Consider the following 13,640-nt stretch of genomic DNA (forward strand, 5'->3'; position numbering starts at 1 on the left):
CATTTACATTGAATATACTACATATAACATCCCCTATACTTTCCTTGGCTTTCTTGTCTGTTAGTTTTAAATGATTTGTGAAAGAAAATCAAGCCCTTAAAATTCTCCTTCCTTTGACAAATGTTCGTGTATCACACGTAGCGTATCCGTATTATACAAGTCTACAAGTGTGATGCGAATCAAAGCATTCGGATTAGCCTTATATCAATCGGGATCGGGACGAATATGGATCAAACTTCCGGATCGTGATTGGCTCCTTTACGCAAGCTTCAGAAAGGAACCAATCGCCGTTCACAAATTCAATCCAGATCGGCCTCAATCAGCAGTGGATCGTCTGACACCAATTTTACACGATGCGATCGAGAGACAAAACGAAGGAGCACCAAACGTTTGGCGGCTTTATTATTTTTTTGTTTCGTCAGCATCATCAGGTGCCTTGAAATCACAACCCATGCAGAGTGAAAACACATTGACCCTGAAAGTCAGTTTAAGAGCAATCTGAATATAGGGTTCCTGCCTAAAGGTGACGTAACAAACGTCACGTTCTTCTCGTGATAATGATTGCTGAAATCATATTCCATATAACACGGCTCCCTGTTTAACACTTTAATTTGCATGATGCAATTCAGTCATTTCAGCGACGCAGGCGGCGCCATGTAGTCGTGCTCCGAAGCTGTCGCACGGTGATAAAACTGTGACGCAAGTTCGGTCTCTCAGTAGTCATGAACCAATGAACGCGTCTTCACGCTTTGCGACGCTGACGTGCACGCTCACGACATCACCATCTCGGCCGCCGTTTCGACCTACCGCTGCGCCACCTGTAGTCGCTGGAATGATCGAATACTCTCAGAACGTGCAGAAAAAAAAAAACATTGCCGCGTGCAGTCCAGGCCGCTCTCGACGAGTAAATAGGTGCATATGAAGGGTGCGTTGAACTTGGATGGGATATACGGTAAATCATGGTTTTGTCCCTGTACATTCAACGAATGAAGCATTGTATCCAATATAAGCTTGGCTAGGTAGCGCTTGACAATCAAGCTGACCTTCAAGGTAGATGGCACAAAAGCTGATTTGTGCAAGCAAGAGCATCACTTGCTTCAGAAGTAAATACACGGTGTCGCCGATGCGTGACAATAAATCTATTTCTGAAAATTGCACCCTTTTGGGAAACTACTAATGTCATCTGTTTCATTTCATTCGTTTATTTTTCATGAGTAACGTATAGGCAATCGCCCAAGCGCGCCACCTTGAAGTTATAAAGAGGTAAACTAATTCGTTATTAATGAACAAGGAATGCCTCAAAGGCCGAAAGAAAGCGTTTCATTCTTAAACGTCTTTTCGCAACGACCAGTTACCGACCGTCTTCGCTTACAATAGGTCCAGTCCCCGGATTGGCTTATTTATTTTCTTACGAACAATTATCACGACGTAAGTCGTTTCTGACCTTGAAGCAAGGCTACGGCTAAGCTACTGTTCTTTTAGTTTTTTGCTAAAGGCCCAAATCATAATTTTATCATTGAAACGATGGCTTGATAGACATCCTCTGTGCTATTGTTGTCGGTCATACTATGACTCCCTTCCTTTGGGAAGTATTCCTTATATAGATGCGCTATTCGCTAATAAAGGAGAACAGGGTATCCGGGTATGAGTTAAAAGAGTTGAAGCACCTTGAAACGACAGTCAGTAAATCGGTGTCTCGGTATCAGCGAGGCACATTTGTCCGTTCAATAACGCACTCCTTGCAGCGCAACGATGTACTCAGTCCATAAAAGCGTCTTTCATCACTGTACAGCGTCCATAATCCACCGCAGTTGCAGCGCCGCCCACATTTCACAGCACACCACACAGTAAAGCCTCTTTTTTTATACAGATTGCTAATTTTAAGACATGATACAAGTTTCCAGCATTCGTATAGCACAAATATCGCTGTCAGAAAGCCATCCTCGTCTATTTGCATGACTAGGTATTTCGTACCAAAGACCCCATCTCTATATAAAGGAGTCATGAACCACTTTTCTAAGTAATCATTGAATAGCCTCAGCAGTGGAGCCTCAAAAACGTTTCTTATCTGTCAAGAATGAGCGGACTTGCAGGGGTATGTCGCGCGTTTTAAGGGGCCCTGTCACACTTTAGCGACAGCCTTATTTAGCACCGGAACGCGTGTATAGAAATGATTGCGGAGAGGAATGCAACAATAATGATGAAAAATGGCGCATGAAAAGTGAATTCATGAGTCCTCAGAGTTCGAAACTCTAGAAGACTGCGACGAGAAACGTTTTCTTTCACATTTCACTCGCCTGCTGACGTCACAGACCGCTTCTAATCCCAGCACGTGTCTCACAAGAACACAAATGTCACATCATAGTGGTCGTGACGCATTACCTCGCGCACTGCTCTTTTCGACGACGTTGTTAGCATAATTACGACGAACCACATGCTTCGGATAGAAAATTCTGTTACAATACCTAAGATACATGTACATGCGCTTTTAGCGGGGTCACTTCTCGGCTTGCATGCAAGACGCGTTCTATGGCAACACCAGCGTCCACCATTTTTGGCTCGCTAAAACGCTGCATGCGTTTCTACCTTTAGTTGCTGGCGTGCAATGACCTCGTTCCCCGACTAAGTGTCGTGCTCATTGTCCCGAAAATACATAATTTCTAAACAGGAATGATTTTTTTTTTTTGAGAAAGTATAAAAAGGGCTCTTGCTGTTCTTAACAATCACTCGCGTGGCCTAGTTACCACCATAAGAATATTACACGGTACTTGTCGCGTCAAGCCTATCAAAAGCAAGTGGTCTTTGTCGTCACATCACATGGCATGACGTCACCTCCTATACCAAAAACTAGACGGAATTTTCCGCCGTAATCTGAAACCAAGGTAGTTTGTCCTGCGAAATAAAAATTACGTCAGCGTCGATTTCGGCGTTGCCACTAGCACTACGATATCGGCGCATTCGACAGGCTCCAGAAGAACCGATGAAAAATGCATGCTCAGATTGTGCCCCGGCGCCCCTTTGATCTTTTCCTCTCTTATCTCTTCACGACATGCGCGCGGAAGCTCACACAGCGAGAAATGGCACGAGGGGAAGAAGTTCAGCGTGCGTCGTGACCTTGAGTACGCGTGAAGAAACGCGATCGCTCTCTCCCATCGATTCCTGAGTGTGATTGTGGGTCGCTATGTAACATTAGCAGACTCAGGAGCTCGGCGCCGGCACGTAGCAAAAAGCGCATCTGAATTGCAAACCCCGCCCTTGATTTATGCTTGCTATTGGCCAATAACACGCTATCTGATGTTCGACATCACACAACAGGCCCCGTCTGCTCCGATAAGAGTGAGCACACGTCTCTGTTGAAAAAAAAAAGGCACCTGAACCCAATGGCATCTTCGCGGTTCTCTTGAAGACGCTTGAAGGGGCCCTGCAACACTTTTCGAGCATGGACAGAAAACGCTACCAGTAGGTAGTGGAGGCTCCCGAGAACACGCGAGGAGCCAAGTATTGTAGTGCAGCACGCGACCTGGAATTCACAATAAATTATCAATGTCAGCTAAAAACTGCTTTCTCTTTTCTCGACAAATGACAGAGGAAACCAAAAAATCACCCGTAGATAGCCTTCTGTCAGCCGTTGACTGATTTCAACATGGCGCGCTTTGTCGTTATAGGGATGACCGCGGGAGGCCGCGACTTGTCCACGCGTGCCAGGGCGATCCCACTGAAAAAGCCTCATATACGAATTAAAAAAAAGAAAAGAAAAGTGCTCAAGGTCACGAGGCACGCGTGACGCATTTTCTTTGCCCCTGCCATCCCTCCCTACTTAGCTTAGAGCGCGATCGTCGGGACGGGAGAATAGAGAATGCGACTGCAAAGGACGACAAATCTTTTCAACTCCGCTTTTACTGGACGAACTCTTAAAATTTTAGCAGCGTTGAATTCAAGAGGTAATAAGCTCTTTTAGTGAATGCATTCCATAGTTACTTTAAGAAGTGTGACCGCAATGTATAGTTGTGAGGTGATCACATCAGTTGGCCTGCATGACATGTTTTTTTTTTTTTCAGGCCGAAAGGTGGTTCATGACCCTTTTAAACATGGGCGTAGCCAAGAAATGGGGGGCGTGCAACCCCACCAATGTTTTTCAATTTTGCTTGCATACATATACACGCCACATACAAACCCACTCACAAACATTTAAAAGCCCCCCCCCCCCCCCCGCGCGCTCAGAAAAAAACATTTCTTGCTATGCCCCTGCCCTTAGAAACCAAACCAGCATTAAGCCCCAACCTTTCTCCATCCTCTCTTCCTGCTATAATCGATACTAAAGTTGTTTTTTTTTTTGCACCCGAAAGCTGTGCTGAAAGAAAGCCCCTAACGTTATCTTAGCTTTGGATATCAAGTACATACGTATACTGTTGTCATTTTGCATGAGCGTAGCCTTCTCGTATTCATGGGCGGAAGGTATCACAGAAAATGCCCCACTCATCGCATACAGTGAGCCTGAATCGTTCAACGTGCAAGCCTTGTGAAGTTATAGAGCAAGCTGTTCGAAGCTATATCTTGCTTTTAAGAGAAAGAACAAAAAAAAAGTGAGTGAATACAGGATAATCAAACAAGCGTAACTTTGCAGTCGTCCTAGTTCTGGCTGTACCCGGCTTCTTTAAATATATGCAGGCTGTTAATTAATCTTTGGTATCATTGCATAGCACTATACAATCGATCAAGCCATGAAAGCATCCCTCATTACTTTTACTTCTTCACTCTAACATACTTGAAATTTAACCCACAAGAAAGGCGTGCGCTGCTAAGACTTCTTGAAGGACAAGATGCGGTCTACATAGTCGTGCGTTTGATATAAATAAAGGACACTACATCAGCGGTCTACGCGCCTCTGCACTGTCAAGAACGAGAGCTCGTCTAATGTGTTTGTTTGGTCGACCTCGTCACAACAGCGTAAAAAAATCTAACTCAGGCCAAGTTAGTCGAGCTCTTCGCTAGTAAGAGCTATCTGTCATTGGTCATCTGCTCTCGCTAGTGCACTATATTCGCTATCACTATTTACGACCACTTCCCATTACAAACCATTTCAATATTACAACCCACGCTGTAAATACGTGCCACCTGTGGTATACGCATCTCAACAGTAATCTTTGAGTTAATTAGAATAAAACATATTAAAAATCTGTCTTGACTAGGTCTTAGCAAATAAAACTATATATGCCCCGATATCGGATGCATCGATAGGTTTGCACTGCGCGGAACATTCTTATAAACTCAACTCACTACGCCAGTCTTATCTGGCGCAAAGGAAACAGAGCCCATTACCCTGCCATTGTGTACAAAAGCGTCATTCAAAGGCCCGTTGTGACTCACCGACGTATAGAAATGGATGCATCTAGAAGTTGTGAACGCTCGACCACGTAATCACCGGCAAACACTGGGGCGTCTCGTACACACGTGAGAAGCTCGCGCACTATTGGTGCTTGCAAAAACAGTAAAGTTCGAGCAGGTGGTTGTTGACGCACGACGATTGGCCGCCGTGCCAGTTCAAACGACTGACGCGCTCCGTGGCGAGAGCTCCCGTTCCGTTAACGGCCACGGTCGCTTCGAGGAGTCCCTCACCCGGGAAACACTTTAGCGTCACCCAGAAGTAGCGCGTGTCACTGTTGGCGTCGACGGTCACCTCGTACACGTCAACTACACTGCGGAGTTGAAGGCGCACGCACTTTCCCGGCGCACCTTGATGCAGCCAGCCGTTGACGGTCTCCAGGACGAAGTTGGCCATCTTTTTGGACAGCGGGTCTGTCACGGGGAACTCTCCGCTGTCGTGACAGCAGCACCAGTGCGGCGCGATCGAGGCATCTCTGCAAGTCCGGTTTTCTGGAACCTCCCTCAACAGGCTGGTGCCGTGCTGGGTCTTGAAGGACGAGAAGTCGTTGGGGAAGTCGGCAAGTTCCAGAAGCATGGCGTGCAGGTCGTAATGAGTGGTGAGACGCCGCTGGTTGATCTTGAGGTTCTTGACGACCTGGGGATACTTGCGGCGAAACTCTCGCGGAAGCATCAGGAACACGAAGGGCATACGGTCCTCATATTTGCCGATTAGCGTCTGCCGGATGGGTCCGTATCGCATGCCGTGGTCGCTGAGGAACACCACGATGGACTTGTCCATCACGCCGCTGGCGTTCAGCCGCTGGAAGGCTCGCAGGAAAGGCTCGTCCGCAAACCCGGCGGAGTTGAAGTTGTCGTGAGTCACGTCGGATATCCACGTGTAAGTGAAGTAGCTGCGGTTGCCGAGAAAAGAGACGAGTGACGTGGTGTAGTCGAGGTACATGTTAGTCTGGACGGTCGATCCCACGCAGCCTTTGCCGCCGCCGATAAACTTCTTGAACCTTGAGTTGTCGATCGCGAAGATCATGGGACGGCAGTAGTAGTCGGTCGGAATGTCCTTGAACCCTTTGAGGAGGTAATTGAACAGCCCGTACTTGGGACTTTCTTCGAGAAACAGGGTCCTGTAGCCGAGAGAGGCGTACTTATCCCAGATGAATTCGAGATTGTCGAAAAACTTCTCAGGGCACAGTGACATGGCTTCTTCTCCCGACCTTCCTGTCAATAAAGGAACTTGATTGGGAAAGGAATTGTCGCCTACCTTGTTGTAACCGTAAAGTTCGATCGCTTCCATTTGTTCCAGTAAGAACTCTCGAGTCCTCTTCAGGTGGCGCAGTGAGTTTAGACGAGAGACAGAGTCGAGGCCAACGATCACAACGTTCAGACGTTCTTTCGTGCGGTTGAGTGGCGGAATAGCCGCGTCCTTGACGAGTTCGCAGCGCTGCTCCACTTGTTCCTTCAGCACGGGCACCATGAGGAACTCTTCGTGAAACTTAGCGCCGTTACTGGAACACGTCACGAACACGAAATCGCTGGACAGGGGAGTTCCGAAGTTGAGCTTGGAGCTGGGGTGGTAGACCACCGCCGAGTCCGGCTCTGTGCGGTTCTCGTCCCGAGTTATCTTCTGGTACGTGCACAATACATCACGAGGCTTGTACTTGTGGTGCTCCCAGAGAACCCTGGCATCTATAGAAGGCACGTTAGCCGCAAGGCGTATGAAACTGGGCTTTCCGGGGCACACGTACAGGGTTTGCTTGCGGTAAAGGCCGGCTACGGTCCAGTGGAACGGGTCGAAGGCGGGTATCTTGCAGCCACTGGTGTAGATGGCGTATCCGGGCTGCGCCATTCCAACCAGTTCCTTGGCCACGATGACGGGCTTGAGCCAGAAGGATTCATCCTGGCGCGAGTAGAAGAAGAAAAGCGACGCCACTCCCACTGTACCAATTATCACGAGTAACGTGTTCTTCTTGCGAACGGTCTTCGTAGGCACCTGCAACAGTGAAGAGAGGAAATAAAGGTAGCTAAGGGGTGGTACCTTTAGTCCAGGACACCTTGACCTTGGGCAGCGTCCTACCCTCGCGACCAGTCTTAGCTGATCACCGAGGTTGGAGGCAGAGCTCGTGACTAAAACCCCTTACCTGTACCACACCTATATTAGTGGGAATGAATCTAGGGCTTTACGGAAAATACAGCCAGGGTGGGTGAGATGTAAGGATATCACAATCGAAGTCTAGCTGTCCAGCAGGCCCAGGATAGGGCCAGGAGGCCCGTTGTGAGAGTAGCCAGGCTGGCACATTGACGCTTTTAATACTGAGTATGCAACGAAGTTTCGAGGAACAAGAAGAGGAACACGAAGGGGATCGCTCGATTTTAGTCTTATCATATTATCCACCAATCGCAGCTGATTGATCCGAAAATAAACGGTTGCGACAACTCTCAGGCTCCCATAGAAGCGCGAAGGCACGTAACATGACGAGATCGAGAATCACTACGCTATTTCAGCACAATATTGAAATTGAGCCATCTGTTTGTGTTAACTCATTCAGAGGTAACTGATATTGAGTCTTGTTAGTTCAATACTTATGAAAAACAGGATATCTAAGGAAACAGAACCTAGCGGCACGTTTCTCGTATTGTTCATGCAAATTTGCATGCTCGTATTCTTTTTTTTTTTTTGAATCGACAACAACACATATGTTATTCAGTCGACGTCACACAATATGCGATAGATGGTCTCCCAGGCAGTCCGAATTCATCTTCAGGATTTCTATGTTGTATTGAGTAGTCTTCAACATGTGTCTCAATTATTTAATGGACGCGAACCCAGCAGCGAAACGATTTATAATGTTTACGTTGTTTACCGGAAACGGGCGTGGGAACATTTTCGCTTAGCAAGTGCGAAAAGAGAGACAGTCACTCTAGTACAGTTTACGCGAATGAGTGAGAAAAGTTTCGCGGCTTACATGTCAACAAATTGCTCCCAGCTGCCTCCTATTTTACTAGGAACATTTCCGGTGTGTGTCAAGCCTCGTATAAGTAATTCAGGACAACTTTCTCGGGAAAGCGCTCAAAAGTATTCACGTGGTTTCCTACGCATTTACCTATGACTACTCGACGAAAAAATCAATCCTTTTCTTCGTTTTCTCAGTCTACTGTATTAATCCCCCCCCTCCCCCACGCCCTTCCCGAAGATTTTCTACACCTAACTTATAGCTGTACTTTGCCTCTCACATCGGAGGCATTCGCAAAGCTTCCTGCATCTCAGGAGGTTTTAGAGTGCCTCCAGAATCAGCCTGCCTTTGATCATGCGGCGATGACGTCATCATGCGACGTGGCTCCATTGTGACGTTGTCATGACTTTTTTTTTCATCATTCGTGTTGATGCCACCGCCACCGGTGGTTAATTTTCGCGTTTCATGATGCACCCAAGACTTTCCCCGTAATAAAGCGCAAGCTTATTTTGCTCAAAAGACTCGCAGAGAAAAGAAGAGACCAAGAGAACACGGCGTTTTTTTCGTCTTGTACACTTATCAACGTCCTTGTTTGGGACGCCTACCATTTCTTTTTTATCGCAAATCCTTGCCAACTGGCTCAACTTACTGCCCTTCTAAGTTTCCGTCGCTCTTCGCTGATGCGCGTCTCCTGTCACAAAAAGCGGATACCCGATGACGTCGCATTTGCGGCAACGTTTACGTAACTTCGGTGCAGAAAGTGCTTACTGTGCAATGGAACCCATTGTGTACAAGGCCGTAGGAGTGCGCAACAGCTATACTCTTCCGTTAGGTCGGAAAGACTATGAAAATCGTTCTGGTCCGGCGCCCCGTTCAAGGGCGTGATTCGACGAGTTCTCGGTACTGCGACCTAGCTTCACAGGTTCGCTCGAGATATGCTTGAATATTCAGCCGTTTCCTTGCTTCCATCTCGTGATTGATTAAACATCAGTATTGAGAAACCAAAGGCAAAATCAGCACTGCAATGATTCCTAAAGAAAAAAAATACATTGAGATTCAAAAAGGAAGAAGGAACAGCAACACGAAAAGATGCAGTGTACCTCTAAAGTTTCACAAGATTTTTCACAAGATTTTCACAAGATTTTTTTTTCAAAGAATATTCTGAAGATTGGTAGTAAGTGCTGGTCCGGGAGTGCTTAGTAGAGAAACACGGTGCTTACGTCACTAAAAAGCACCCAGGTTTGAGAAACGCAAAAAAAAGAAACACGGAAATATTACCAAAATGTCTAGATCAATCATATGTGGGACTTGAACATTGCTACTTAGTCACTATCATTGAATTCAAGTAATCTAGAATCGGAAGTAGGTTGAAGAGCTGAAAAATACGCACTCAACAACAGCTACAAGGAGAACAAAAAAACAATGGTGGGATGTGGCTTTTCGGGAAGGTTTGCCGCAAGACTGGAAATTGTGAGGAAGCTTACATCTCTGATGTATGGCTTCACAGGAGGTCTCACTTTCAGTGTGGCGGCTTTCGAACCTCCTTCTGTATCTGTATTTATCGTATGTAACGTATCATTTATACTTCTACTATATCAAGTCAAATAAAACAAACCAAATCAAAAGAAAGGAAACGAAACTTCCTGTCAAACTCACCGTTGTCGATAGGACCGCCTTTTGTAACGGTGCGGAACCCATGATCATTCCGTTATGCGAGGCACTTTGGAAAGGGACGTTTGCAGCCAACCGCGCAGACCGTAGTGGGGCATTCCAGCATCTTCACGACATAACTGTCGACGATTCTGAAAAATATGTGTATGTAACAAGCAAGGGTTTCAAAGGCTGTTGTCGATGACCTCTTGTATAACTACACATCCCCGGAGAGTACATCGGCAACGCCTCGGGAGATTTTGAGTTACTCTCGATGGTGTTAACAGAACGGGGAGTGCGAAGCGTGCCTCCTCTATAGTCTCAGCGAATCGGTGAAGTATCGGTTTTGTCCACTTGCAGGAACTACGAGTGTAAAACTTGCAGGAAACGCATCGCAAGGCTTCTACACGAAAAGGCGCGAACGGGAAACTTGGCAGCCGCGCGTGCATGTGTATATCCGGTACAACCCCGTCGCAAGTGAATACTTCGGAGGGGAGAAACGAGGGTTTCGAAACCGCGGGAAATCGCTTTTGAGAGTGATAGTGGGCGATTGTACTTAAAGTTCATGCCGAAAGTGCAGCTTTGCTTTGGTTTTACCGAGCCTCAAAAAAAAAAAGAGAGAGAGAGAAGATCTGTAGGAGGCCTACTTTGCTTCTTTTCTATTTTCGCTCTCGTTTTTCCTCTCTTCCTTTTTCTGTTTTTGTAGGTCTCTTTTGTCTCCGTTTCTTTCCGTTTCTTTCTTTCTTTCTTTCTTTTTTACTTTTCTTTCTCACTCTCTATTGATTTAGTTGTTGTATAACTTTCTTTAATGATGCGCGTTAGCTCTCACTTGGGGAGTCGTGGGATACGTCACTCGCCCAAGGAGTATCTTCAAACGGGTATCTTCAAACAGAATAATACGAGGCATGTCCGGATTCACGACCCACGCACACACACACACACACAAACATTTAACAGACTTTTTCCCCCTTAGTATACGCGTGGGCGTCATCTTCACGTGAACATATGGTCGCTATAAAAACCTCACAACAGCAATAAAGACAACATTGCATGTCGAGCATATTCTTTGTAAAGGCGATTGGCCAACGTCGAACCAAAATCACCGTAAAAATTTGGTCTTTTAAATATTGAATTTGGCTTGCAGCATCTGTCCCGATTTTCGAGGATGCATGCGAAATACTAAGGTCCATTTACTTAAGTTTAGTGGCGTGTTAAAGTACTCCATGCTGTCGAATTTTCGGGGGGCCTCCACTGGGACGTCTCTCAAGATCATGCATGTCGTGGCTCTGGCTTGTAAATGTCCGACAACTTATTCTCATATCGATTCTTCCGGAACGTCTCCCGTGCTCACCTTTCACCGCGATTCAGCCGGCGCTCTCGGTCGCACTCTGTCCACAGCCGAGCATCGCATATTCGAGCGTGAGGCTGTTCCGAGCTCTCGATCGGGCGGAAGCCATGTGGAACCGAGACGACGGTGCTGTACTCGACGTCGAGGAGGGCGGTCGTCGCGAACACCGTCCGCCGCTTGAGGCTGCAGCCGCAGGCGCTCCAAGCCCGGGTGCCCCGCGCGGCAGGAAAGAAGACAATCAAATTGTCACGCCCTGTAACGAGCGAACGGGGCAGCCCCCTTGTAGTAGCAGCCCCGAAGGACGGACAGCTGTTGACTCGCCTCGGGCACTGCAACTGTCAAAGTAAAGACAGAAGCCAACGGCGGCGGCACATAGCGACAAAAGAAACGCTCGTATAGCAGCGCACGCCCTCCGGACAGACAGGCGAAGCCACGTCGCTAATGCAACGGCTACACAACGCCAGGACTCTTAACGAGCGTTCCCGCGAGCAACTCTGTTCCCCTGCTAATTCTGTGCAGCGCCGCGTCGACGTATGGCCACTGTACGCAAGGGGCCGCCTTCAATGGAGCCTACATACATTTGATCCCCGTTATAACGAAGGCTGGTATAGCGAATAACCGGTTATATCGGAAACGATCACGAATTTCGTTCCTCATGCCTCTGTAATGTTGTGTTATGCCATGTTATGTTATGTCAGATTGAGGTTTATATCACCTAGGCTGATCCATTGCTATAAATGCTGCAGTGATATATATATATATATATATATATATATATATATGATTGAAGAGAAGGACGCACGTACGAAATGTGGATTTATTAACGTTTCGGCTGGTGGACCAGCCTTCGTCAGAATGATTGCAGTATGTTACAGGCACTTAATATATAGGTAGGCGGATGTATACACAGGAACAGTGCACCACTGCCAGATGCTATGCGCAATGAAAGCAAGGTACATGCGCATGGTGGACACAACACCGCACTGTGACTCACAATCACAAAAACAAAGATATCGCGTAAAAAATAATAATAATCGCGTCACTGGCCAGTGAGATACCACGAGCACAGAACATATAAGAAATATAGGCAATGCGCCGAGCGTACATAGCACAAGATTGACTCTACAAAATAATAATAATAACGATACATAATGCACTTTTACGAAGGATTAAACATCCATTCACACACACACGAACGAGATAAGTCTGTCGCCGCATGAGGCCGAGCACGCACTGTATTCTACGCAATTATGCTAGCCAGTTTGCCCGCGTTTTCGTTTAAACCCCTAGAAGCCGTTCCGAACTTATGAATTAGAAATGATTCGCGTATCTCACGCTTATAATGCGACGTGAATCCCGCCTCCAATACAGTTGCCCTAAATGATTCAAAACTATGACCGGTAGTGGCGACGTGCCTTGAAATCGGCAGATGAGGCATGGAGTGCACATGGGCCTTGTGATTGTTGAAACGGTAGCGAAATGAATTTTCAGTATGACCGATATACTGCAAGTGACAAAAGGAGCACTCAAGCAGGTAAACCGCATTATCTGTGTCACAGGTGAAATCGCCACGAATTTTTAAAGTGAAATTGTTTGCGGAGCTTTTAGCCACAGCGGTGGTTGTCATCTGTTTGCATAACTTGCATCGAGGTTTGTGGCATGGATGGCAACCAACGTGTGAAATGTAATTGTTAGTCCGTACTTTGGAGGACGTGAGGATGTCCTGCAAGTTCCTACAGCGACGAAACACGGCGCGGGGTGGCTCTGAAAAAACTTCTTTTAGGTGATCGCTTTGCGTCAATATGTTGTGATGTTTCCTAAGAATGGCTGCTACATTGGGTGCGGAAGCGCTATGCGTGAGTACTAGGTTAGCATTATTGAGGCTATGGGAATGTTTCTGCTATGGGAATGATTGAGGCTGTGGGAATGATTGAGGCTATGGGAATGTTGCAGAGAAACATTCCCATAGCCTCAATAATGCTAACCTAGTACTCACGCATAGCGCTTCCGCACCCAATGTAGCAGCCATTCTTAGGAAACATCACAACATATTGACGCAAAGCGATCACCTAAAAGAAGTTTTTTCAGAGCCACCCCGCGCCGTGTTTCGTCGCTGTAGGAACTTGCAGGACATCCTCACGTCCTCCAAAGTACGGACTAACAATTACATTTCACACGTTGGTTGCCATCCATGCCGCAAACCTCGATGCAAGTTATGCAAACAGATGACAACCACCGCTGTGGCTAAAAGCTCCGCAAACAATTTCACTTTAAAAATTCGTGGCGATTTCACCTGTGACACAGATAATGCG

General features: G+C 46.7%; 2 protein-coding genes across 4 annotated transcripts in view; one reads left to right on the plus strand and one right to left on the minus strand.

Annotated features, from left to right (window-relative positions):
• Positions 1 to 13,640, minus strand: part of LOC119176401 (uncharacterized) — a 75,094-nt gene that overhangs the window by 4,498 nt on the left and 56,956 nt on the right. For 2 of the 3 annotated variants that reach the window (XM_075889276.1, XM_075889275.1), the window contains exons 2-4: positions 11,332 to 11,581; positions 9,987 to 10,132; positions 374 to 7,369 (exon numbers count right to left, since the gene is read on the minus strand). In XM_075889276.1, coding sequence (XP_075745391.1) covers positions 5,468 to 7,369; positions 9,987 to 10,034 — 1,950 coding nt within the window. In that variant the 5' untranslated portion in view covers positions 10,035 to 10,132; positions 11,332 to 11,581 and the 3' untranslated portion in view covers positions 374 to 5,467. Of the gene's footprint in view, positions 1 to 373; positions 7,370 to 9,986; positions 10,133 to 11,331; positions 11,582 to 13,640 lie in introns of those variants that run through there. The other variant, XR_012894232.1, reaches the window with a different exon arrangement.
• LOC142803688 (uncharacterized) overlaps positions 1 to 13,640 on the plus strand; it is a 94,766-nt gene that overhangs the window by 2,025 nt on the left and 79,101 nt on the right. The window lies entirely within an intron of this gene.

This window comes from Rhipicephalus microplus, chromosome 3, assembly GCF_043290135.1.
Source record: "Rhipicephalus microplus isolate Deutch F79 chromosome 3, USDA_Rmic, whole genome shotgun sequence".
NCBI classification, from domain to species: Eukaryota; Metazoa; Arthropoda; class Arachnida; order Ixodida; family Ixodidae; genus Rhipicephalus; species Rhipicephalus microplus.